Here is a 27,452-nt window from a genome sequence, read left to right as displayed (position 1 = left end):
ACACCACTAGATCTCCGTCCATTTTAAAAGCTGAGCTGACCACTTGCTTTCATATTTTCCATGATGCCTGTCTTCTGCTTGTGAGAGTGCTGGAGCTCAGGCAAAGACAGACTGGAGTGGAATTAAACATCTTGTCAATGATCCTTGGATTCTGAATTTCAGAGGGAATTGGTTACAAACAAACATCATTAAAGTTGAAATAGTATTTCAACAAACAATGTTTGTTAAAAAAGTAAAAATAGGTTTCCATTATCGCCAATAATAAAAAGCCCAAGACTTTCCAGTGACAAGAGTTCTTTATTTCCATACTTCCTAAAGCAGTAAAAATAAACCTAGCCCTACTAGACCAACAATCCGTCATGACAAGCAGGGAGCAATTTCTATGGTGTTTATCCGGAGGACCGTCTGTGGCTGCACGATAACTGAAAAAGAATGAAAGAAGAAAAATAAGATCATGCATTAAAGTATCTTATACACTAAGGTCCAGCTTTGTAAAGGTATTTAGATACTGCTGTTCACAGTGCTGCAATGCTGAACTGATTTAGGAGCCTAAATATCATTTTCAAAAAGAGATTTAGGCATTTAGATAGCTAAATCCCATCAGCAATAAAAAAAATGAGAATTAGGCACCTAAATCAGTTAGGCTTTGTGATGCTGAGCACTGCAATGCCTAAATACCTTTAAAAATCTGGACCAAAGGCCATGTCTACACTAGCCGGCTTTTGCTGACACAGTTATGTTGATGCAGGGTGGGATAAGGTGCGATCCATGACCCACACGGTGGTGCCGGCAAAAGTCCCACATGTAGACACAGTTATACCGAAACAATTGTGCTTTTACCAGCACAGCTTGTGTCACTTGAGAGAGCTGGAGTGGACTACAGCAGCAAAAGTGCAGTTTTGCTGGTATCGTTACGTAGGTATAAGTATACTGGCAAAGCCGTCTCGCATAGGCAGAGCCTGAGCGAAGGTACGAGCACGAATGGTGAGCTCCTGTGAGAGTGTGACAGGCTTCACTTCTGCCCAATATTTCTACCTCTCTGTTTTTTCCTGTTGATAATTCAGGAAGAAACTTTACAGCTGCCTCATTTACATGGTAATCAAGGCCTGGTTCAAGATGCTGTTTAGACTTGTTAACATCTGTGGATAAATATGCAAGATTAGAGGCTGGGGAAGGAGAACAGCAACACTTCCATGTGTTGAAAGCAGTATTTTAAACGGTCTTTTTGGCAATGTGTGTCAGATAGCAGAGGAAGGAAATGAGGTCACTTTGCTCAGAACGGTCAGGACTTGTGTCCCCTGCCCATGATGCTGTGTTGTGAACCATCAGGGCACTCCTCTGGGAACTGTGTCCCTGTGCTGTGAGACACGAGGGCATTGTGTATGGAGCCCACAGCCCTGTGCTGTGTGTCAACAGAGTATTCCTGTGCGCGCTGTACCATGCCCATGTCCGTGCTCTGAGCTCCAAGGGCACTGTGTAGTGGGACCATGTCCCTGTGCACTGAGCTGGGAGGGTATTGGGTACTGAGCCCACATCCCTGTGCCATCTGGGCACTCCTGTGGGCACTGCATACCATGCCCTTGTCCATACTCTGAACTGCAAGGACATTGTGTGCTATGCCTATGTCACTGGGCTCTGAGCTGCGAGGGCATTCTGTACCGATCCTGTGGCCCTGGGCCATGAAGGCAGTGGGAAGTGACGGTGCTATATTCTTTTCATCTTACTTTTCTTCCTTTGATAATTGTGCCTTTTCCAAAATCTCATATTAATTCTCGGCCAAGATTCTGTTTTTTCGATAACTGTGGCTTCCACACGGACAAGATCTTTCCTTAAAAATGAAAAAAATGAAGAAAGAAAAAAAAAAGAAACACAGCGTAACTAATGACGGCCTTCTCTAATCAATGGGCAGACTCCCTGGAAGACTATCACAAAGTAATGCACCTTTCTGACAAAACCCTGTCCTGTGGGAACGGCAAGGTCCCCAGCTGCTGAGTGGGTAAATCCATCTCAGCAGTGCCCACTTGCAGGCTTTGCACTGAAGAAACACAGGATTGACTACGCAGGTCTTATCAGGTAAGTGCCACACTAGTCTGCAGGGCAGTACTTCTCTGCTTCACTGGGAGGGAGTTAGAAATGTCTGATGCTGGTAGAGTAACAGTGGAAATCTGCAACGACACTCAGAGCTGGCAATCCCAAATTCCCAGTGCTGTGAATGCCTGCAATGAAACCTGATGCACATCGTGCTTTTAAAAAAATCCTGTATTTCTCACTTGGCTTAAAGTACAGCAAACCTTCAATACTGGGCTCAGACTGGTTGGCAGCTCTTCTACAGAGCTCTTCCTTCGTCAAGACCAAAGCTGTTCCCCTTTCTACAAAGCAGCAGAGACAGCAAGCACTGGCATTTTGATTTATAGACTGAAGGTTACATTCTTCTAGTGTGACTCACCTGAGTATTGAGTTGGTCCTGCTTTGAGCAGGGGGTTGGACTAGATGACCTCCTGAGGTCTCTTCCAACCCTAGTCTTATATGATTCTATTCCTAGAGAAGACAATGGACTGTTCACCTGATAAGAGGAGCAGGACTTGATCCTGTGTCCAATAATGCGGCTAACAGACCACTGCTGTCTGGTTGTGTGACCTTGCATGAGTCCTTTCACCTCTCTTTCTCCTCCCACCCTTTGTCCACTTTGTCTATTTACTCCTGAGATTTCAATCTTATTTGGAGGAGAAGTCCAGATATAAATTCAGGACTTCATGCTCTCCTAGATCCAGAATGGATCTCTCACAGACACTTGTGGGAGGCTTGCCAAGAGATTATTAAGGGAAGAATATGGCCTTAAATGTCTTGATTCTGTAACCTATTGCCACAGTCAGCATCACTCAGTGATAAAATCTATCCCATCCTCCTTTCCCTGTGAAAGATACTCAGAGCAGCATGGTTCCAAAAGCTCCCATCTCACATGAGCTGGCATGCAAGGCATTCTCTCTCAAAAGGGCAGTGACTCAGCGTGCAAACACATATGGAATTCGGCACTCAGCGACAGCTCACACACGCATCCTTGGATGCTGGAAGCTAAAGAGAGGAGAACTCTTGGCCAAGACCACTGAGGTATCCCCTTGTGGAAGAGCGCCCTGGAATCTTTAACTGCCATCTAGAGAGGCGGACAGAAAGGAGGGCAATTTAAGGTCCACGCCGAAGAATGAGCTACCTGCCTGAGCAACTGTGCCCCTCGCTCATAACAAATCAGCCTCATTTTAGGACAGGAAATCCAGTCCTGTGCTTTGGGAAGTTCTGGTTGTAATGAACGGTAGGGGTGGAGGATGCACCTTTTCACAACACCCCAAACAACATTAAAAGCTCATTATTGTGCTCCCTTCTCCCCTGGAGGACACGTACAGAACACTTTCCTGACAAATGACTCAGTCTGCATGTAAGGAAAAACAACAACCCTCCAATAAGATCATGAAAGGGCCAAAGGCTTTGAAACATTCACCGTCAGTATGAACATATACCCTTTGGGAATACAATATCTATAAGAGATTGAATTCTTAGCGGAACACACACCAAAAATCAGCCTATCTGCATATTCTGCAACCAGACACAGGGAACAAATACAGTTTAATATACATGGCTACTGGCCACATCTAAATGAGCTACAGAGCAGAGCGTGACCCGGAGAAAGGATGTACTCCACAGCTAGCACAATGACACCCCAATCACAGTTAGGGTCTCTAGGTGCACGGACCAGCAATGCTAGAAAAGAAACCAGCAAAGGCAAAGAAAAGCAGGGTACAGGGGTATTTTGTGAAAAAGGTCTTCCTGTTAGGGAGCTATTCTGCCTGACCCTGTGCCTGAAGCCAGTGGGAAAGCTAGACTCCCGCTTGCCTCACGACTGCAGGATTAGACTCCGTGCATGTACGCAAGTCCAGTCACTAACACTAGCAGCTGTGCTGTGGAATCACATGGACATAATCGACACTCAGAAGGCAAGATCAGTGGGGACAGAGTGATTCAAACACTAAAATCTGTGGGCTATTTTAAGCAAATAGTCGTCAAGATTTTAAGTAGTGCAGTAATGGGCTACAAGCTACCAGAAGTATGAAAAATAGAGTGGTGGTGCAGGGAAAGCTGGTCCAGAAATGAGCCTTTGGTTACTGGCGGGCCAGGTGTCCTAGCTCTCATGGGCCTTACTTGTGTTCAGCCAGAGGTGTTACACTAGGGAAATAGCTATACAAACCCATGTAGAGAACTCCCTTCTCTAGGTGCTGGATACACACTGTCCTACAGGCATGTGTACTGAGCAACAGCAACACACATACAAGCAGACCTTCCAAAATGCTATTCTTAAGCATGCCCAGGTGCCAAGAAGCAACTTCTGTCTGCAAGTCAAGTTTCAAAGCTATCTGACCCAAGCTGTGTGTCTGACTACAGTGTGAATTTTGCCCTCTGTTGAATCAGTCATTAGGGCTGAATGTCTGAGAGACTGAACTCTTCAGGGAAGGGACTCTCGCTCTCAATAGGCATCTGTCCAGCGCAGCGCAAAATGAGGTCCTAATCTTGAATCAAGGCCTCTTGGCGCTAGAGCAATATAACTAATAAATAGTAACGGTTTATTAAACTTCTCAGCTGTTAGCCTTATGCAATCACAGAGGTGAACTCCTGGCCCCCCTGAATTGAATGGTAAACTCCCCCTGACTTCAGTGGTGCCAGAATTTCCAGATTAGGTTTTTCTAATAAGGAAGAGGAATTCATACGATAACTTCCTATATCCAAGTTGGAGGGAAAGTGATTGTTACTAAATAATGAATATAATCCATGCAGGGGACATCCCGTAAGTATCAAGATGCTTACTGATGACAATCTTTATATCACACCCAGGAGTCTCTCTCCTGACAGGAGGCAGGTGAACCTCAACATGGCTTTTTTGGGGGAAAGAGGCAGTGTGGCACCGTGCCATCTGGCAACCAGGAGTCTGTAGTCTTGGCCAACCTGGGCAAGCAGACAAGAGGAAGCCTTGTGTAAAATAGCTGGCTACGTTAATGGAAAGAAATCTGATCAACAGCATCTAGGGTTAGAGTAAGCTGATCTCTTTGCCTAACACATGAACCACCAAGGACGCCATGTCCCCTTTACTTAGGGCTAAATTGCCTTAGGGTGTTTTGCAATGGTTCAGAGCATAAACACCTTAGTGGAAAGCAGTGAAAACGCTGCTATGATTTCTGGGTCACAATGGTTTCCTGTTGTAGCTTTGGGGTGTACAATACTGTACAAGTTATAAAGCTAAGGAAATGACAATTGCATACAACTTAATATTGCTTTTGCATAGAAACACTGGACAATAAGTGGTTGCAAAGAACAAGGCAGACCACAGACTTAGCACTTGGTATGAGCTACTGGGAGTGGGAGGAGAGACACCTTTTGTTTTGTTTGAAGATGTTAAAGGAGTATCATGTTGGGAGGTATCTGATTTCTAAGGAAAATTAAAATGACCATCTGTCTAAAACAGAACAAGTTCCTACCTGCCTCCAAGTCTGATCAAGGAATGCAGCTGAAATGGACTGCACTGCACCGACACTGGCTCAGATGTCCTCTTATGTGTTGATTTTTAAGCCAATGGAAAACAAAAAGTCTTTGTATTAATCCAAGCTGTTATCTATCCTCCAAAACACTTGTGGCTTAGGGAGAGTAGGGAACTATGTACAAATACTACCATCTCTAATAGGTGGTGTTCTGTTTTCCTTTGTCTCATACCATAGTAATGGGCAGCTTGTAGATATGTCAGAGTTTCCCCAAAGCCCCAAAAGAGAGGATGGGATGTAGGGTGACCAGACAGCAAGTGTGAAAAATCAAGACAGGGCTTGGGGGGGTCATAGGTGCCTATATCAGACAAAGCCCCAAATATCAGGACTGTCCCTATAAAATCAGGACATCTGGTCACCCTAATGGGACACCACACCACACTTCTATTTCACACACATTTCCTCTCCTCCACTACTTTTAACTCAGTGTAACCTAACACTGAAACGCAACTGTTTGGTCTGCAGTCAGTCACACTGCCAAAGCCTCCCCACTTTTGAGGCACATACAGAGACCAAATGATGGCTTTTTCTCTTCCCCAAAATCTCCAGGGAAGCCCTGTGTTTCAGTGTGTGCCCAAAGGCTAGTGCACAAATATAGCTTTGCCAGGGTACTGTCATGCTGGCAATTAATTAGCAGAGTTTAGGGCACTGCGCAGAAAGATCTGCATTGTTGGAGGAACGTTCCTTTAAGTGGTGCCAAAAACATGGCCTTTTTGAGGTGACTCACAACTTACTCAGAGTCTGCAAAATCTGAGCTTTCATTGCAAGATATTAAGTTTCTAGCCCTATTGGTATTTTTGCAAAAATTCCCCACAAATGTCAACGCTGGTTCACTTCCTCTGCTGGTAGCAGTGTCGGGAGCCCAGAGTACACAAGGCTCCCGTGAGCCCCAGCGTTTCAGGTCTAAAATGCTGGCAGCCACGGAAGCCCTGTCTACTGTAGGGCTCCCAATGCTGCTAGCACTTCTGCAGCTGAACTGACAATAGTGACTGTGCAAATGTTTTACAAGTAATCCCTAAGGTAGACGAGGATATGGTTGCAAAGAAAACTGGCCGGCCAAGAACAGAATGTGAATCAATGCAGCGTTGTCTTCCTGATTATGCATAAACACAGCCTGAAATAAAGGCTCTGAGAGGTGTGAGCTCCCTCTCCTCTCAGTTCATTTCACTGGCGGTGTTAATGCTAAAGCCTAACATTGTCATGCAACACATCAACACTAACTATTTTGCTGCTGAACACTGTAGCAGATGAGACGTGGCAGAGAGTGGGAACGAAGCTGGCGGGGAGGCATGGAAACTGAGAGAAGCTGCAGGAAGGGAAACAGACAGAGCAGAAAAGAGGAGACACACAAAGACCAAGTCTATGCTACATGCTTTTGCCAGCACAGCTGAGTTGGTCAGTGGTGTGATTTGCGACCCTGCATAGCTGTGCCAGCAAAAACCCCAAGTACGGATACAGCTTAGACTGGCAAAACCATGCTTTTGCTGGTATATTTTATTTCACCGGGGGGACTGGAATAAGCTATCCCAGCACAAGCGCAGTTTTGCTGGTATAAGCTGCATCCACACTAGGAGTGCTTTGCTGGTATAATATTCCTGAAAAGCTATACCAGCAAAACACTCTCGCCTAGATCTGGCCAAGGACAGGAGAGGGAGGAGGATGAGGAAGGAAGGAAGGAAGGAAGTTCAACTCTAAAGGGAAGTGCATTTACCCAATACGTGATGCTGAATATGACAATAAGGCACTTAAATAATGACAAAAAGTGAGGTTACCATATACAGTTCCCCATCTTTCAACCCTCGATCTTTGTGCATATCAGCCTGTGACATCAGGGAGAGTTCTGCTGTGGGCTGAGGAATGTACATAGTCTGATCTCCCAGCCCATGGACCATAATTAAAAATGTGATTTGGCCCGATCTACAGAATGAATTTGCCTCCCCTGCTTAACACATTCTGTCCTAAGAAGCCCCACAAGCAGATTTTACATTAAAACATTTGAAGTGAAAAAATTGCTGTAATCATCAGTCTGTTTTCTATTTTTAGTACAATGAGTAACAATAATAATACTTTACAGTTCTACCATCTGAAGATCTCAAAGCACGTTAGAAACGTTGATGAATTTTGTCTTGTGACTGACCTGGGAGATAGACAGAGCCAGGAATAGGGGGTACTCGTCACAAGACCACCCTTCCTCTCAATGAGAGGATTTACAGTCTTTAAGTGTATGTAAGAGTAAGATGCCTCCACACTGTCCCCATCAGCAGTTGGATTCACTTCCTCATCCCATTAATACGTTACAGCTGTGTTCAACCCTTAACTATTTTGCTCTACGTTACTAGAAGAGCAGATTTAGTTCTAGGATCAAATGAGAGTCACAGACTTAGGGGCCTAATCCCTTTGATGTGTGCACCTAACTCCCCACAAATGCTAAGAGAAGTGACACACGCACAACCCCCTCAGCACTGCTTGCAATATGCTGCATAGACTTCTTGTATGCCCGCAGCCCTGGCAGGGCTGAATCTTGAAAACATTTCACTCGGCAGTCAGCTGACTTGAAGATACGTTATTATAAAGTGTGTCTTTCTTACCCCAGAAGTGGCTTTCCAATTAGTGTGAAGTCATCGGCACCAACCAGCAAAACCTGGAGAGATTAAATTATGCACTTGGGTCACTTGCCAGTGGTCGCAATGTAATTAGAAACAATATTATCAAAACTTTACAAGTATCCTAGAGGCTTGGGTGTTGGAAAATTTGCATTTTTATGAGCTTCAAGCCTCAATCTGCTGCTGAAAGAGAGCAACAAGCCAAGAAACAGACCCATTCAATAAACACTCTCCCAGGCAAGGGCTAGGTTTTTTTCTACCAGAGCATGTTTTACGAACACTCTGCACACTAATCAGAGCCCCTAAATCCTTTGATTCTATCTGCATTTGTAAGACAGTGGAAGAAAAGGCAGAGAAAAAATAAAGACCCTGAATTTCTAAGATCTTCATGCCAAGGCCTGTGAACATAGCTGCTATGATCACTGGAGTTTTATAGCAGTTGCTATGCGCTCCTTAGGGAAATAGCAACATTTTCATTCTTCTTCTCTCTGCACACTCAGATGGGTAACAAACAAATAGATATCCAGGGTAGAGTCATGCCATGTACTAGTCCTTTGGTTCAGGGAATTTAAATTGCCTGCTTAAGTAAGAGAACAGTCAAGACTTGGGCAGACTAGGAAGTATTTAAAACACAGAGTTTCTACAGCCTATTTCTTTTCCCCACTAACTGTACTGCAGCAGTTAAAAGGGTTGCACATATAACGAGGGCTTTGATTTTTGGTTCAGATAGACATTTGTTAGCAAAAATCTGACAGGATTATGGTCTGGATTTACCAGAAGAGTAAACATAAATGCCTGACTTTTTTCACCCTGACCCAGATCTGTGCACTCTCAGCAGGCTGCTTCTTGCAATCGCTTGTCTCACCCAAGGATTCAACCGGCAGCTGCCAGAAAAAGTGCCTCAATACTGGGCTTTAAAGCAACAAACTTGTAGAAAAGTGGCCTCTTCCATACCCTATTACACTGCAAATAAATGCTTGGCTATGATGAATAAAGATTAATCCAGTGTAGCCTCACTTCATGGTATTTCAACCAAGCTTTGGATTAATGAGTCTCTGTGGGGTCATTTAAGTGTTAGAAGTGGATTATGTTGGAAATATCTGATCAGGAGCCCACAATTATCCCCTCCATGCCCTCCTCATCCACAGATACAATGAACATCATGGAAGCTCAGGAGAGAAATCAACTCTTCCATCACTTTTGGATGTACAGTCTCTTTTGGGCAGATTGCTGCGTCAACTGATTAGTGTTGTCAATCCCAAAACAACAAACTTTTCTTGTGCAGCATGTCTGGGAATGCAAACGTCTAACAGAGAGATGTTTACAACTTTGGACCGAATGGGTAAAGCAAACTGTCTGTCTTCCCACACAGAGGGAAGGAGCCTGAAATCTGCAGAGCAATTCAGTCCATCTCTCTCTGATGTAAATCATGCTAACATTGTCAATAAGAGGGTAATTAAAATCACAGCAACAGTGAAGGCCTTGCAAGTAGCTACAGTTAGAACTGGAGCTTCTGCAGATCCAAGGGGAATATTCAGGACTTCTCTGAAATTGATTTCTGAGTTCTCAGGGAACTTCTTCCCATTTATGATGCCACGTTGGGAAAGCTGGCCTCTATCCATGGCATTTCTGCTAATGAGCCCGAAGAATAACAACACATCCTTGTGGTTAGCACAGAACTGGTGGGGCTGAGCAGTATAAACATTTTCTGTGGAAACACATCCATGATATTAAACATTACAGAGGGCTACTGTGGCAGGGGAGAGCATGGGACACCAGTTTCCCATAATCTGTTGTTTATTTATTTTTATAAACAGCCAGCTCCCTCTTCCAGCCCTCATCACAATCTTAAATACCACAACATCCACTAACCCTGCTGAGTCAGTTTTATTGCCTTCCATATGGGTGAATGGAGTTTTCTTGACTTGTTGGTCAGGTAGGGGGACCGCTAGGGTTTTATGAAACAATGAAGCAGGCATCGTGAACAGTAAGTAGGTGGCTTGGATCATTTGGTCAGTGACCCCTTGTTTCAATAAATAAATAGAGGTCAACAGCTTTTCCCAAGGATGAAATAGATATACCTTCCCCCAAATTGCATTAGCTGAGGCAGCCTGGAGAAAGAACCAAAGCCACAGTGGGCTGCATGGGTGGGGACTAGTCTCATGTCTGTCACAAACAATCGCTGACATAAGGCGGGCTAGGAGTTCTCGAGTTAACGTACATAATCCTGAACATCGGGAGGGTTTTACCTTCTCCAGTCGGATTCGGTCTCCACATTCAGCCGGCAGCACGTTTTCCATTAAAATCAAATCTTCACTGGTTACCTTCCACTGCTTACTGGCAAAGTGAACCACAGCAAAGAGCCTTCCATACCGCCCAGTGGCAATCATCTCATTCACTTTTTGCACGACCTCTGTTAACAAATGGTGAGTTAATGAGTACGTCAGGGATAGGCCACAGTGAGAAAAACCAGCAGAAAAGGCTAGCTGTTCAACACCAACACATTTTGTCCCTGCCACCCTCCCACAGAAACCATTACCTGAGTAGCAGTCCTACTTAGAGTGTCCGGGATTGGCTGAACAGTGATGACGTTTCATAAGCATGGACTTTATCTCCCTTCTTGAAAGACTGAGGTCTCGTCTACACTTGGATGTTAGCTGCTGGACTGGCTGAACCCATACAACCCCCTAATGTAGACACAGTTTACACTGCTGCAGCTTATATTGAATTGCTGAAGTCTGAAACGTTTGTTTAGACACCACTGGAATGCCCTATCCTGCAGATCCAAGGTGTTCCATAAGAGAGTGCTCCACTCTGCCTTCGATGCATCCCGCAGTGTACAGGAGTCACCCCGTAACTCCTGAAAACCTTACAAAATTCACAGGGGCTGAAGAAGGGCTCCAGCGTACTTTGTAAGGTACACAGGCTCTGCAAATTGTGGCTCCACTGTACTTGAAAAGCCCAAGCTTGAGATCTTGTGTATTTCACAAAGCAAGCAGGGTCCCTTCCTCAGCCCCTTACTGTACATTTCCCAGAGAAGTTATCCATACATGCATGTGCCTTGCAGCATTCCTTAGCTATGCAAAATGTTCCACACAAGCAAAGCCCACCATTTTTAAAAGTCATAACTCAGTCAAATCAAACTCTGCCTTTATCGGAACACTCAAAGGCACTTCCTAATGAGGGCTATTTCCCTGTCAAATTTCAACTTTCTACCCTCAAGCCTTTCAGCTCTCAAGATGTTCAGAAAATGAGTATTTTTTATAATAAGGAAAAGTATATTCCCCCCTTCCTTGTGCTCAAAAATAACTGACCCAATTTTACTCAGAATTTAAACAAAAATCCCATTTCAGAAAGAGATGAAGCATGTAATATTTTACCCCAAAAGGCACACAAAAAACCCAAAGTTATGAGCAACTGAAAACAGGGAGCTAGATGGAAACTATTACGCAACCTTAATGACAGAAGTCAGCGCCATTCCCACTACAATTAAGCAAAGAGCTTATGTTATGGTCAGAAAGTACTGCACATAGGAACAAACCAAATGTCCATGTGGTCTAGTATCCTTTGACTCACAGTTATTACTACTGGATGCTTCAGAGACAGAAGTGTGATCCCCATCTCCTTTCCATTATGACCTCAACTGCACTTCATGATATTGTTGGGAAAAAGTTTTTCCTGCCTCAAGATCGTGAATAGCTTATTCCATTGTGGTCAATATCCTTGTGGGCAAAATGTTCAAACCTATGTGCTTTAAGTTAGGCTCCTAAATAAAAGTCGGCTGATTTACAGTAATGCAAAGTGTGACACTATACCCCATCTTTGTCATAGTAATATTATTATGATATGATTAAGGCATAATTATGCTGCATTTTGTACAAGATGGGTCATGTAAGGCGTCACTGGAAAAGTTTTGATTTGCTGAATATGATTATTCTATTTGTGTGCATGTATCATTTTTGTATCTGAAGTTATAAATACTGACTATGTATCTGTATTTCAAATGTGGTTAAACCTGGGTGACACCCACTAGGCAAAATGCTTCCAGCCTAGATAGCTGGTTGTGAAGGGCTTATTCAGGGTAATGGGCCATTAGGAAAAACAACAGGCCTTAGGAGAAGCTTATCCCCCACCTGGTGAGCTTTCCTGAGAAGGCTCCAGACAGCCTGTAAGTAATGGCTGCAAGGGCATGTGACTAGACCACATGACTCTGGACTCCATTTTGGATACCTGTATTTTTCCACAAACTGGTCTGGGAACCAAGTTTGAAACAAAGGGTTCCTGCCATATGGAAGGCTATACAAGGCAGGGAGTGACACCATCTATTGTTCTTCACTCCCCCACAACTCAACACCCAAGAGAAGCTCTGAAAGAAAAGGACTTGGAACGGGGGTGGGGAGCCCAAGCTACAAAGCAAGTGCAGCTTGTGCCTTGAGAAGCTGCAAGCCTGCTTGTATCATCAGTCAGGGTGAGAAATTGCTGATTCATATCCAATCTTTCTGTTTGCTATCACTTATAATCACTTAAAATCTATCTTTTTGTAGTTAATAAACTTGTTCTATGTTTTAATCTAAACCAGTGTGCCTTTGACTGAAGTGTCTGGGGAAAATCCCAGCTTGGTTACCACAAGCATGCATATTCCTCTCCACATTGAGGAAGAGACGAACTGAGTAATAAGTTCATACTGGCTGGGGTTTTGACCAGGGCAGGACGGTACTGCTCTGGGGTCTTAGGCTGGGGAAGTGGGGGTTATTTGGGGCAGCCTCCCTATCGTTGGTTCATGCAGTGGCTGGCCAAAGCTTGCATGCAACTGTAGCTGGGTATGTCCCTGCCTGTGAGAATGCTGGTGGGAGTGTTGGACTCAGAGCGGTCTAAAGCTTGTCACAACAGCAAGGTGTGAGATGGAGCCCAAGCTAGTTAGTCAGAGGGCTCAATGATACCCCAGTTCCAGGTGGCACCCTGTCACACACAGTACTTGCATCTCCCATTGAAGTCAATGACATTTGTAGGTGCTCCGTAAATTTGAAATTCAAACTACTTATATTCAGAACCCTAACTTCAGACCTTTATATTTGAAAATTTTGGCCTATAATTTTATCCGAGCTGAAACGACTGCAGTTTGATGATCAGATCCTTAAAAAAGGAAATTCACATCAACGAAATGCTGCCATTTTATCATTAAGAGTCATCTGCATTTTTGCAGTACAGGGAGTGATCTTACATAAAATATCTCTGGCCATTTCCAGGCACAACAGAGTGAGTGAGGGAAAGATTGGCAGGTAGAACTCAAATACTCTTATAGATGTGAGTTGAGGTCAGAGCTCTAATATTCGGAGCTTGCTCTGGAGGGGCAAGCCAGTAGCTTTGGAAAGAGGCCTCCTGGACACATCGTATGGAATGACACAAAACCATGAATATCTATGAAGTTATGAAGCCTGGAAATTACAATGGCTCAAAGGCAGAGAGCCCTGTGCAAATCAGACTCAACGGCAGATTTGATACATTTTACCAAACAGTTCAATACTTATTTCCCCCAGGATTGATATTAAAAATTTATGGTTCACTGTGTCAACAAACAGTACTTGCAGGACAAACACTTTTCTTCATTACATTAATTTGTCACCTGAGCAATAGCGAGTGGAGCAGCGTGTGCTGTGCACAGAGCAGAATGAAAACAATCCAGAAAAGGAGGTCTGGAGCTGAAGGCTCTTTTTCAAGTTGCTGATGACCCATGTAGTTATTTATTGATATTTTGTCCCTCCGTTGTTGAGTGAGCTACATACATTAAATGCAGCATCCCAGGGCCCCAGTAGACAGTGCAACAGCTCCCTTCTCTAAAATATGCTGGGTGGAACGAGAGAAAAACATGAAGAAGACTGAGAAGAACCAAAACCCACTCAGAAGACCAAGGATGTGCTGCCTTACAGTCTTTCAGACGGCCAACAACAGTATGGAAGCAGTGCTGCCGGGCTCTGCAGCTGGAGAACTTTACCTGCATGGAACTTTGCCTCTTCTGTTGGATCTGGTAGTTTGACTTCGGGCCATGGGGGTGAGGACAATGATGTTTTGGCAATAATTCTGTCAAAAATAAGGTGCGAATCAGCTATTATAAATATTTATTACCATGAGACCCAAACCATTAACAAAGACGAGAATCAATAGCATATGCACATAAAATTCCTACATGGCGGGAGAGTGAAAAGCAGGGCTGCTCTGCCATCTGCAGAGGGAGGCAAAACCTCAGGAGTTACGGTTCTCTTCCTGACACAGCTCACTCATCAGCACTCAGGGCCTGATCCAAAGCCCACTGAAGTCAGTGGGGAACTTTCCAGTCAATGGGCTTTGGATCAGCCCCTGAGCGAGTTAAAGAAGTTTTGGTTACTGATTCTCCCCACTCCAGTGTTCTGTGTGATGATCAGGGGATGTCTAACTAGATGAAGCAAGAAAAATATCCTCTTTCCATAAGAGTCAGGATAAAACTTGCTATAGCAAGAGGGATTTTGATGGAGTAAAATTCCCATTCCTATCTCCCCAAACCCTTTGTTAAACTCCCATCACAGCAACTGAGCAGCTGCCTCAAGAAAGACCATATTAAAAGCAGGCCCAGTAATGAAACACATTGATGCATTCTGACAATTAGGGCACCAGCAGGCACTTTTCAAAGGTGTTGAAATTGCAACCCATTTGAAGAGATTGTTTAACCACATGCTGAAAACGCTTTGTCTTGCTTCAGAGCTAGTCTTGCAAATTATAAAAAGGCACTGTACTCAAAGAGAAACAGCTGCTACCCCCCATACTCAATGCCGTTCAGCTACACAACAAAGTTCAGAGAACCCCTGAGAGCTTTGCTAGAAAGGAGATGAATGGCTCATTTGTCGTCCCCTCCTCCCACCCCACCTCCGTATAAACAGTACAAGTTGAGGACAAGTTTTTTCTTCAATATTATAATGCAACAAGCCAAAATATGCAAAAATGACCTTTAAGAATAAGCAGTTTGAAGTTGAGCTGGAGATTCGCTTAAAATCTCCTTCGGCCTTTGCTACACCAGGCTTTAACTTCGCACCATTGTTGACACCATTGCAGCTACAGCTGGGAATGCTGGTGCACATAAAGCGCCAGGGGCTACCAGTGGCTTTTACCACCATGTTGTGTAGATGACATGAGGCATGATCCCACCCCACTGCCACTGACTTCAGTGGGAGCAGGCCTAGACTGCTTTAAATGCTGGTGGCTTCCTGAAACATTGTCTACACTACGTTGTCTACTCTCCCCGTTTGCTGCACTGGTGTTAACAAAGGTGGGGAGTATTTCAGAAAACAACCCAGCACAGACGCAGCCTTAGAAGGAAAAGAAGGTCTAAGATAATGTCCCTAAATCAGCCTCAGGGGACTGGAGATTAATCACTCGTGCATGTTACTTGTCCCTCTTTAGGCAGACTATTTTTAAAAGCTCTTCTCTGCTAAATTGGTAGTTTAGTGAGGGCCTTGAGAACCACAGCTGGGCTCTCTATACAAGATTACAAAGTTGCTTTTTTTAAGCTTCCAGCTGCACATCTTGAATGACGACTCTGATAGCTGCTAACATCCCTCTTGGAAATTTCTGCTTTAATACAGCGTTTGAGCTGAAAGACTTTATTTAGTCCAAAAGCCCCTTTGTGAACATAAGAATAGCCTTACTGGGTCATACCAGTGGTCCATCTAGCCCGGTATTCTGTCTTCTGACAAAGGCCAATGACACGTGCTTCAGAGAGAACCAACAGAGCAGGCCATCACTGAGTGATCCATCCCCTGTTCTCCATTTCCAGCTTCTGGCAATCAGAAGCTAGGGACACCCAGAGTATTGGGATGCATCTCTGACCATCTTGGCTAATAGGATGGACCTATTCTCCATGAACTGATCTAATTCTTTTTTGAACCCCGTTATAGTTCTGGACTTCACAACATCTCCTGACAACGAGTTCCACAGGCTGACTATGCGTTGTGTGAAGAAATACTTCTTTTTGTTTGTTTTAAACCTGCTGCCTAATAATTTCATTGGGTAACCTCTGGTTCTTGTGCTATATGAAGGAGTAAATAACACTTCCTTATTTACTTTCTCCACACTATTCATGATTTTATAGACCCCTTGCATATCCAAGCTGAAAAGTCCTAGTCTGTTTAATCTCTCCTCATGTGGAAGCTGTTCCATATCATTTTAATCATTTTTGCTGATTTTCTCTGTACCTTTTCCAATTACAATGTATCTTTTTTGAGATACGGTGACCAGAACTGCACACAGTATTCAAGGTGTGGGTGTACCATGGATTTATATAGTGGCATTTTGATATTTTCTGTCTTATCTATCCCTTTCCTAATGGTTCCTAACATTGTTAGCTTTTTTGATTGCTGCTGCACATTAAGTGGATGTTTTCAGAGAACTATTCACGATTCCAAAATCTTTCTTCAGTGGTAACAGCTAATTTAGACCCCATCAGTTTGTATGTATGTTTGGGATTATGTTTTCCAATGTGCATCTGCCATGTTGTTCCCCAGTCACTCAGTTTTGTGAGATCCTTTTGTAACTCTTCGCAGTCTGCTTTGGACTAACTATCTTGAGTAAGTACCACTGAGCTTGTTTGTTACTTTCCAATTTGCTTTGGGTTTTGGGGTAAACTGACTTGTGGGTCTGTCTACACAGCAACTAGACACCCGTGACTCGCCTTTACTACTCCTTTACTATATCCTTTACTGTGGATGAAGGAAAAGCAGTGGACGTGTTGTTCCTTGACTTTAGCTAAGCTTTTGACATGGTCTCCCACAGCGTTAAAGAAGTATGGACTGGATGAATGGACTATAAGGTGGATAGAAAGCTGGCTAGACTGTCGGGCTCAACGGGTAGTGATCAATGGCTCCATGTCTAGTTGGCAGCTAGTATCAAGTGGAGTGCCCCAGGGGTCGGTCCTGTGGCCGGTTTTGTTCAATATCTTCATAAATGATCTGGAGGATGGTGTGGATTGCACCCTCAGCAAGTTTGCAGATGACACTAAACTGGGAGGAGTGGTAGATACGCTGGAGGGTAGGGATAGGATACAGAAGGACCTAGACAAATTGGAGGATTGGGCCAAAAGAAATCTGATGAGGTTCAACAAGGACAAGAGCAGAGTTCTGCACTTAGGACGGAAGAATCCAATGTACCGCTATAGACTAGGGACTGAATGGCTTGGCAGCAGTTCTGCAGAAAAGGACCTAGGGGTTACAGTGGACGAGAAGTTGGATATGAGTCAACAGTGTGCCCTTGTTACCAAGAAGGCCAATGGCATTTTGGGATGTATAAGTAGGGGCATTGCCAGCAGATCGAGGGACGTGATCGTTCCCCTCTATTCGACATTGGTGAGGCCTCATCTGGAGTACTGTGTCCAGTTTTGGGCCCCACACTACAAGAAGGATGTGGAAAAATTGGAAAACGTCCAGCGGAGGGCAACAAAAATGATTAGGGGACTGGAACACATGACTTATGTGGAGAGGCTGAGGGAACTGGGGATGTTTAGTCTTCAGAAGAGAAGAATGAGGAGGGATTTGATGGCTGCTTTCAACTACCTGAAAGGGGGTTCCAAAGAGTATGGCTCTAGACTGTTCTCAGTGGTAGCAGATGACAGAACAAGGAGTAATGGTCTCAAGTTGCAGTGGGGGAGATTTAGGTTGGATATTAGGAAAAACTTTTTCACTACGAGAGTGGTGAAACACTGGAATGTGTTACCTAGGGAGGTGGTGGAATCTCCTTCCCTAGAAGTTTTTAAGGTCAGGCTTGACAAAGCCCTGGCTGGGATGATTTAGTCGGGGATCGGTCCTGCTCGACTAGATGACCTCCTGAGGTCCCTTCCAACCCTGATATTCTATGATTCTATGATTCTACTTGACTAGGGCTCAGACTGTGGGGAAGTTTCATTGTTGTGTAGACCTTGGACTCTGTGGGGTGCGAGGGTCCCAGAGTTTAGACTCCAGCCCGAGCCTGGAAGTCTACACAGCAATGAAACAGCCCGGCAGCCTGAGCCCTGCAAGCCTGAGGCGGTTGGCACGGCCAAATGAGGGGTTCTTTTTGCTGTGCAGACATAACGCGTGTTCTCTGAATGACCGGATCCAACTGGCTAACAGATCCAGCTCACAGACCATGGTTACCATTTTGGGGGGAATACAAAGGGGTCAGGAGTTCTTAGTGACAGCTGGCACAGCAGTGCTTCATATACGCAGCCAAGAAGCTGTGGTTTGTTATTAGTTTTGTACTTTATACAGACTTGGTCTACGGAATGAAATCCAGCAAATTTTGTTAAACGTTCCAACGTATATCCTCAACATTTTTTCTGTGCCTCTTATAGCTGTGATCCAAATTCCTTTACTTCCTGATGTACCTCCTGACTGCACCAAGAGAAGGGTTTCTACATGCTAGACCAGGGGTGGGCAAACTTTTTTGCTCGAGGGCCACATCTGGGTGGGGAAATTGTATGCAGGGCCATGAATGTAGGGCTGGGGCAGGGGGATGGGGTGCAGGAGGGAGTGCGGTGTGCAGGAAGAGGCCCAGGACAAGGGGTTGGGGTGCAGGAGGGGGCCCAGGGCAGGCAGTTGGGGTGCAGGATGAGTGCAGGGTGTGGCAGGGGGTTGGGGGGGTTCTGAGTGTGGCAGGGGGCTCAGGGCAGGAGGTTGGGGTGCAGGAGAGGTTTGGGGTGCTCGCTTCAGCCCACTGCCGCTTACCCTGAGCAGCTCCGGGGTGGCAGCGGCGCACAGCGGGGCTAAGGCAGGCTCCCTGCCTGCCCTGGCCCTGCACTGCTCCTGGAAGTGGCCAGCATGTCTGGCAGTGGCTCCTGGGGGTGGGGTGGGGCAGGCGGCTCCGCTGTGCGCTGCCCTCGCCTGTGGGTACCACCCCCAAAGCTCCCATTGGCCTCGGTTCCCCATTCCTGGTCAATGGAAGCTGAGGGGGGCGGTGCCTGCAGGTGAGGGCAGCGCATGGAGCCCTCTGCCTGCCCCCCTCCCCCAGAGGCCGCAGGGAAGTGGTGCTGGACGCTTCTCAGAGCAGAGCGGGGCCAGGGCAGGTAGGGAGCCTGCCTTAGCCCTGCTGAGTCACAGGGCTGGTAATCCCACGAGCTGGAATGAAAGCCCTGATGGGTCAGATCCGGCCCACGGGCTGTAGTTTTCCCTCCCCTGTGCTAGACATTCTTTCCTGAGGAATCTCCTTGAGAATCCGGCTAACAAGAAGAACAGAGCATTATACTTGGATGACACTGGGTACCATAGATTGACTTTCCCTAAGGGCACTCAGCACTGACATCCACAATTCAAAAGAACTGTCATCAGAGCTCAAACTGCCCAAGCACGTGGCTGCTAATTTCTGTGCTGAACAGGCCTTCCCAGGAGGCTGATTTAGTTTCTACTCTTAGGTGTTGCTACCTTAACTACTGGAAATGTCAAAATTGCTAACACAATGACAGCTCTAATTAAGTGACAGGTTTCAGAGTGTCCTGGGGATGCAATGAGTGGCAGCAAATCCTCTGCTGCTGCCACAACACTGATGAATGGAAGCTAGCAGGGATATTTAAGCCAGCATCCATCAGTGTTTTCCTGTCAGCAATCTGAGTGGATTCCCTCTGCTTCAATCAAGACTGTCACTGTGTGGGATTCTTTGCCCCAACACTGAAAAGAATCCCTTGTTACCTGAAAAGCTCTGTTCAACTAATTGTATGTCAACTACATTGGCCGGTTTGCTTGTCCAAAGAAGGGATGACAGACAAGGAACTAGGACATCACTAGTGAAAATACCTATTTGCTATAAACTTCAGAGACGAGCACCAATTAAAACCCTGCTCAAATATTTCAACAGTTTTAATTAGAAGATGAAAAGGTACATAGAAAATGCCTATATGCTATAAAATGGAAGTCAGACTAAATGATCACAATGATCCCTTCTGGCTTTAAAATCTAAGAAGTGTGATTTTAGGTGGAAAAATTATCTGAGTAACCTTTGCCGGAGTCAGGAACCTCTTATGATCTCTCATACAAGTTGTGCCATTTTGGAAGGGTTGTGGCAACAGCTAACACCTCTGCTTCATGACTTTCTATGAAAGGTTTTCATTTGTTCCATAGAACGATGGAGGGAAAAGCACGATTATTCTAAAGGACAATACTTTGCACACATACAATGCTTTTTATCCAGAGCTCTCAAAGCACTTTACCAAAGAAGGTAAGCACTGAAGCGTACCCTCTTTGCAGAAGGGGAAACTGGCATAGAGAGATTATGTGAACTACACAAAATCACACTGTGGCAGTGGGAACAGAACCTGAATTCCACTCTCACTCCACACAGCAACTGTGTGTTTTGCTACGCAAGCCCCACCATGGAGCAGAAATACCTTCCCCTGCAAATACTCTAACTCTAAGTAATAGTTGCCATCAAGAACAATTCTGCATATTCCAGTGTCTAAGGGGATCCTAACAGTTGCAGGATGTTTTAATTCAAAGAGACCAACAGTTAAAATGCCCCATACCTAATAAGGAATAAATATTTTAATAAGTAAGAACCAATGACACTGCAAAGACATTTGCGGAAAATAGTCTTTGATTCAGTATTATCTTCTCTTTTGAGCAGGTAATGTGTCTCAGATGGGCTGGCCAGAAAGGCATTGGCTTCTGAAACTTAAAATAGCCAGGAACTGTCCGACTACCATAAAATGGTCTCTGATATAAAAAAGGAGCAAAGAATTTCCTGAGAGCTCTGGTCAATACTGCCCTGCAATAGTTTCCATAGTTATCAAGTGATGTGAAAATTACAACAAGCATTTTCAAATTCAAGGGAAACGCTAGACACTAGTAAATCAGGCTAAAATGAATAGCATGGGAGTTATGTTCAATCTACTTGGCAATGTCCATTAGTGCTCTTTAAAGCGCCTACATTTAACAGAAACACAAACCAAATGTTATCAAAAACTTCTAAAGAACCATGCCTTTTTGGGCTAGCTCCATGGCTTAATGGCTGTGCCATATTCTGTGATGCAGGGACAGAGTAAAAACCCTCTCCCTCAAGCACTCAAGACAAAGGGAAGGGAGTGCCTCATCTTGCTCTTTAGACTGCAGAAATCAGAGACAGAGAATAATTACTAGGTCATATATTTCAGGACCCAGCACAGAGTAATTTTCTATTTCTTTAGTGACCCCTTCTGGCTAAAGCAAGGAGCGGCACTGACTGAAACTGTACCCTGACTTGCTCAGGCAGTTGCAGGTACCTCTATCTATACCGGGTCACTGAAAGGGAGAGGGAGACAATAATGGGGAGCAGGGGAAGGCAGGGTCAGTATTTCAGACGGAAGCAGAGCAACACGTTGACATTACCCTTGCTGTAGTGAAGTGCTTTGACATCGCTCGCTTCGAACTGTAGACCATAACAGAGACGCTAATAATAAGAGAGGAGAGAGAGAGAATTAAAAATAAGCAGTAACATTCATCAGTCCCGGGTAATTTAATGAGTAAGTATGAGCCATGCCAATTTCAGCACTGCTGGGAAAAGCACCACAATGCAGGAGACAGAAACAAGACACAGTACGTAATAAATCAAGAACTCCTCCCTAATGCACCATATCCCAAGGGAGCAGAACAGAGACAGGATCACTCTTCTACAGCATACACGGAATACGTACAGTCAGTGAGAGTGTCAGCTAGAAGATTCCAAATGTGGATTGCAACAACGTAATATTGTTGTATTTGTGCATAACATCTCTTTTGTCACCAAGACAGGGGAGTGTTCCAGGAGTCTATACATAGCTGTGTTGCATCCTTCCAGTGCTGAACTATTTCTTTAATGGATACGGTTAAGTATATCCTTCCCTGCCTAGAAGCCTCTCACCCTTTTAAGGCTGTGACAAGTTATAGAAAATGTGTAGGACAAAACAAGGTGACTCTTTGCAACCTTCATTAAGCCTCACCAAGCTTCCCCACACCCTCATTTCCATGCATGCAAAGGAAGGGAGAGAGAGAACTGCAGATAACTCCAGTAACTCCCTGGCCATTCATTCTCCAAACAGTCACTTCAGTGACAAGTGAAACATAGGGAACTAGTGAGAGTGCAGAGGGCTTAAAGAAACCTTTCTAGAGTGGGGGACCTTGGTTTGTACATGCATATGCCTTGGCTTTCCCTGACTCCAAGTACCACCTCTCTTCTCACAGACAAGCGGGCTGTAAAACAGCATCAATTGGAGAGATTAAAAAACACAGAAAACTTGAACACAAAGATTGTTTTAAATGGCTAAATCAGGGCTCTCTATTTACATCTAACTCTCTAGACCAGGGGTGGGTAAACTACGGCCTGTGGGCTGGTTCCGGCCCGCCAGCCATTTTAATCCAGCCCTTGAGCTTCCACTGGAGAGCAGAGTCTGGGGCTTGCCCCGCTCCAGCACTCCAGCCGGGGAGCAGGGTCGGGTGCCGCTCCACGTGGCTCCCAGAAGCAGCAGCATGGCCCCATTCCGGCTCCTACATGTAGGAGCAACCAGGGGGCTTCGCTCTACACACTACTCCCGCATCTCTCATTGGCCAGGAACCATAACCAATGGGAGCTGCAGGGGCGGTGCCTGTGGACGGGGCAGTGTGCAGAACCACCTGGCCATGCCTCCAGGTAGGAGCCAGAGAAGGGACATGCCGCTGCTTCCGGGAGCTGCTTGAGGTAAGTGCTGCCCGGAGCCTGTACCCCCTCACCACCCACCATGCCCCAAACCCCTGATCTCCCTCCTGCCCTCTGAGCCTCTTGATCCCAGCCTGGAGCACCCTCCTGCACCCCAAACCCCTCATCCCCAGCCCTACCCCAGAGCCCGGACCCCCAGCTGATGCCTGCACCCCAACCCCTGCCCCAGCCTGCCCTCTGAACCCCTTGGTCCCATTCCAGAGAGCCCTCCTACACCCCAAACTCCTCATCCCCAGGCCCACCCCAGAGCCTACACCCCCAGCCAGAGCCCTCACCACCCCCACCCTGAACTTCTCATTTCTGGTCCTATCCCAGATCCCACACCCCCAACCAGAGCCCTCAACCCCTCCTGCATTGCAACCCCAATTTTGTGAGTATTCATGGCCTGCCATACAATTTCTATTCCCAGATGTGGCCCTCAGGCCAAAATGTTTGCCCACCCCTGCTCTTGACAATGAGCAACTGAAATGGCAAAGGAAGAGTGGAATGGAGGATTATCATTAATGTGACCAAATATCCAGAGAGATTAATGAAAATCCCCTAACAGAAGGGTTGCTTTCTGATGGGCAATTATTTTAATTTCCTTTTTGCAGTCACAACATTGGAGATATTTTCTTTGGAAAGGAACTAGACCTGCACAATTGCTAATTAACAGGGAGGGCCTAACCCTGGAAAACTGGGCTAGTAAATAAGAAAGACAGCAATTGAACGAAAAAGAAGCTGTCTCTGAAGTTGTTTGCTTAGTTAAAAGAAAGTGTTTGCACAGCTCCTTTAAGCAGCTGCTTTTGAGGAATGTTGGAAGTTGCGTTGCCTCCTTCCTTCACCCTCCACAGTGCAATAAATACATATGTCTGGAAAGGGCCCGTTACAACCAAATAAACATAATGATTCTAGACTATGCGCTCTGCTTTTGATTATTATTATAACCAACTGGTAGCACAAATCAAATGTAGGTCTGGATTTAAAGCTCATGAGGCAGGCAGCTTATTCAGATAATCACACTTAGCTCTTCGTATAGTGTTTTGCATTAGTAGATCTCAAAGTGCTTTCACAAGCATCCTGCTACTGGCCACATCTACACATTCAGCTCAACCTCTCCCATTTGATGGGACTGCTACCAGACTGCTGTCCCTGAATTTTGCTTAAGGGCTCCATATTTTATGACAAACTCTAGCTAGTAGATGTCTCAGAAATGTGAAGTGCCATTTCCTGTTGGCTGCTGTGAGGATGGTCACTGCTACTTTACTCCTCACCAGACTCTCTTTATGTCTTGTTCCCCTGCAAAAATCTCTGGTGCTTGCCTCTGCTGCACTACATAGTTTTTGGGAGCACCAGCAGCATGAAACTGACATAATTCTTGAATATATCACTCAGGCCTACAGGGTTCTGAATAGCAAATAAAAAAACCCAACGAGAATCTTTGTTAATTTTACTCTGGTGCTGTTAGCCAAGGCTAAGCATCAAGGGGCACTCAAGCTGTCTGCCTGCAGACTCAGGAAAACAACTGGCATTGGTCTATAATTGGAAGGTAATTAGGGCTGGACACCCTTTATTTTTGATGAAATCATAAGTTTTTTAGAAATTGATGGTATAGATCTCCTCTTTCACCCACCCAAGCTTGCCACTCACTTTTTCAAGCCCTGAGTACTAGTGATTCTGGCAGAGGTGCTGTGTCTGTCATACACAATTGCCTATGGCAGGACCCAAGTGCTATGTGGTCCACCTACGAGTAACGTATATGGGCAATATGTGACTGCCTTAGGCAGCAGGTTTAAGAATCAGGAAATGGTGCCAATATCGAGCTAGTCTGCAGATTTCACCAGGGTGTGACAACTAATATATGCATCTGTTCAGCTGATTATCCATTCTTTTCAGAGTCACAGCTTCCCAGGACAGAGTTCCCCATCGTATAAGTATGGCTTTCAATCTTTGTTCCTAGATGGATGACTTTACATATGGCTGTATTAAAATGCACACTGTTTGTTTGAGCCCAGCTTACCAAGTGATTCAGATTGCTCTGAATTAGTGACCCTCATCTTCATTATTAACCACTTCCCCAATCTCTGTGTCATCTGCAAATTATATCAGTGATGATTTTATGGTGTTTTTTTTTTTCCAGGTCACTGGTAAAAATGTTAAATAGTGTAGGGATAAGAACCCATCCCTCCAGGACCTCACAAGAAACACACCCACGCCTGATGATTCCCTGTTTACAAGTACCTGTAAATTAGCCAGTTTTTAATCCATTTAACATGTACTATGTTGATTTTGTACCATTCTTGTTTCTTAATGCCATGTGGTACAAAGTCAAATACTTTATAGAAGTCTATTACATCAACACCATTTCCTTTTTCAAACTTGTAGCTATCAAGTTTTTGTACTGGCGCAATTATTTCAGTTAGGGATTTTTTTTAAATTAAAGTTATACAAGTACACTCCCCAGTGTGGACACAATTAAACTAGCATAAAGGGATCTTACATTGATATAGCTTATTCCCCTTCCTGTATGGGAATAGCTATGCTGCTATAAAGCACCAGCATAGGGATACAACTGCATTCATGCTAAGAGAGTCTTAACTATACCGGAATGGTTAACATGTTACAACTTTCCAATGTAGACAAGTCCTAACTTGTTTGAAGCCTGGCCAGCTGTGACACAGTTAAAGGCCAAAAGGGACCACCAGACAGTCTGTACATCACAGGCCACCAATACCACCCAATACGCACACACCAAACCCAACTGATTCAATTAGACCAAAGTATTACAGCCTACAGGAGGCTAAACTATTATGTGCCACAGGCAGAGAACAAGAGAGAAGGGGGTGCACCAGTGCCTGAGGCCCCCACAATGGCAGGGAAATGATTGAGATACACCCAGATAATCCCGGCAAGTTAATCGCACCCACACACTGGAAAGAAACCGTGGGGGGGGGGGGTGCGGGTAACACAACCCAACGGCAGCAGCCACTGCCAATCTGACCCTTCACTGACGCCAAAGCCAGAAGGGACCATTGGGACCATCTAGTCTGATCTCGGTCCCGGGTGACACAGGCCCCAGAACTCCCCCAAAATACGCGCCCGTGTGTGTGTGTGTGGGGAGGAGAGCGGGGACGTCCATCCCCGCCCCACACAGGGCAACCCGCTCGCCCCTGAGCCGGCCCGGGCGAGTGCCCGTCCCTGCACGGCGGACACCCGCACTCAGGCTGCGAGCTCCGCGGGGCAGGGACTGGGGTGACCGGACAGCGAGCGGGACAGAGCGGCCGGCCGGCCGGCGGGCCGGCGGGCGGCGGGGCTGTCACAGGTGCCCAGAGAAGAAAACGCCCCGAAACAGCCCTGCCAGCGACGGACTTTCCCTCCTGGCCTTGCAGCGCGCCCAGCACACCGGGGCCCGGCACAATCCGACACCAGGGCAGGGGCCCGGCGCTGGGGTGCAGCCGACCCCGCGTTAACCGCAGCGCGGGGCGGGGAGCAAAACCCCAGCGGCCCCCCCGCCGCCGCCGCCGCCGCCGCCGGGTCTCACCTGCCGCGGGGCCCGCCCGCTGCCGCCCCGGGCCCAGGAGCCGCCCGCAGGCCGCCGCCGCCGCCATCATCCCGCCCGCCGGAGCCGGAAGCCGGGGGAGCCGGAGTGAGGGCGCACCGGGCCGGCCGGGAACGCAGCGGCGGCTGCAGGAGGCCCCGGGCCCGCGCCCCCCATGGCGGCGGTGCCGGACTTCGTGTCCCGGCAGCTGGAGCTGCTGCAGGAGGAGAGAGAGGCCGAGATCCAGGAGACCAGGTACCGGGGCTGGGGTCCCGCCCCGCCCCGCCCCGCCGGAGACACGGCGTCCCCCAGCCTCACGGGGACCCCGGAACCCCCGTCCCTTATGGAGACCCCCAGCGTCCCCTGTAACGACCCTTGCGGGGAGCCAGCAACCCTCACCATCCCCGATGAGATCCAGGACTCCCCACCCGACCCTTATGGAGCCCCAGGAACCTCTGATATCCCCTAGTGTGAGTGACCCCCACCCCAATGAAATCTAGGGGCCCCCACGGTCCCCTATGGAGACCCCCCCCCCACCATCATCCCGTATAAAGAACCCCACCTCCTCCTTTTGGGGCCTCCCAATCCCTGTGAGATCCAGGAAACTCCACCATCCTCTCTGGGGACCCCTCCCTTGTAACCTTATAGCCCCACAATCCGACATTACCCTCCCCCACCCACCTTATTAGCTACTTGGGACAGTAGATGCTCCCCCCAACCCCCAGTCTCATGACCTCCTGGTCCTGCAACTCTGCCTGCAGCACCCCCAGACTCTTGTGGATCCCAGCACTGACCCTATTATAATGGAATTCTGTGCTTGCCACTCAGAGGGGTGTAGACATGAGTGGCTGGTATTAGCCCCTATATTAAGGTTGCCCAACACTTCCCATTATAAAATATGATTTAATAATTTTTTTAAAAAAGAAAAGAAAATTAAAAGAATGTCGTAAACTTTTGAATGCTTGACTTTGCAACTTAATTAGTTTTCTTTTAGCAGAGTTTTGTTTGCTTGTGGGTTGTTTGTATGTAATTAAATAATTATGTTAAATACTAGGGGCT

The 27,452-nt window shown here is 46.1% G+C and overlaps 2 protein-coding genes across 4 annotated transcripts in view; one reads left to right on the top strand and one right to left on the bottom strand.

Moving 5' to 3' along the window:
- MRPL21 (mitochondrial ribosomal protein L21) lies at window positions 1-26,640 on the bottom strand. Of its 2 annotated transcripts, XM_073347034.1 has the most exons (7): window positions 26,397-26,509; window positions 21,535-21,595; window positions 14,175-14,260; window positions 10,432-10,595; window positions 8,168-8,220; window positions 1,725-1,828; window positions 278-422 (listed from the first exon to the last, which is right to left on the bottom strand). In XM_073347034.1, the coding sequence occupies exons 1-7, from the start codon at window positions 26,464-26,466 to the stop codon at window positions 358-360; spliced, it is 603 nt and encodes a 200-aa protein (XP_073203135.1). In that variant the 5' UTR covers window positions 26,467-26,509; the 3' UTR covers window positions 278-357. The 2 variants fall into 2 exon arrangements, with proteins under 2 accessions (XP_073203134.1, XP_073203135.1); XM_073347033.1 differs by lacking the exon at window positions 1,725-1,828 and having other exon boundaries at window positions 1-422; window positions 26,397-26,640.
- The window catches only part of IGHMBP2 (immunoglobulin mu DNA binding protein 2), an 84,027-nt gene continuing 83,035 nt past the window's right edge, over window positions 26,461-27,452 (top strand). Inside the window, exon 1 of one of the 2 annotated variants that reach the window (XR_012159304.1) lies at window positions 26,461-26,648. Coding sequence is in view for 1 of the 2 variants with exons in the window: in XM_073347032.1 (XP_073203133.1) it covers window positions 26,569-26,648 (80 nt within the window). In the remaining variant the exon portion in view is untranslated. The remainder of the gene's footprint in view (window positions 26,649-27,452) is intronic. The other variant, XM_073347032.1, reaches the window with a different exon arrangement.

Source organism: Lepidochelys kempii, chromosome 6 (genome assembly GCF_965140265.1).
Source record: "Lepidochelys kempii isolate rLepKem1 chromosome 6, rLepKem1.hap2, whole genome shotgun sequence".
NCBI lineage: Eukaryota > Metazoa > Chordata > Testudines > Cheloniidae > Lepidochelys > Lepidochelys kempii.
Note: the sequence above shows the minus strand (reverse complement) of the source record. Positions and strands in the feature narration are given on the sequence as shown.

Bases quoted from the DNA above. Each gene is read 5' to 3' on its own strand.
- MRPL21 (XM_073347033.1), bottom strand. From the start codon at position 26,466: ATGATGGCGGCGGCGGCGGCCTGCGGGCGGCTCCTGGGCCCGGGGCGG. The intron at 14,261-21,534 runs GTAATGTCAACG...TATTTTTGACAG, and splicing joins AGCACTTCACTACAGCAAGG to AATTATTGCCAAAACATCAT. The intron at 10,596-14,174 runs GTAAAGTTCTCC...ATTTGTTAACAG, and splicing joins AGAGGCAAAGTTCCATGCAG to AGGTCGTGCAAAAAGTGAAT.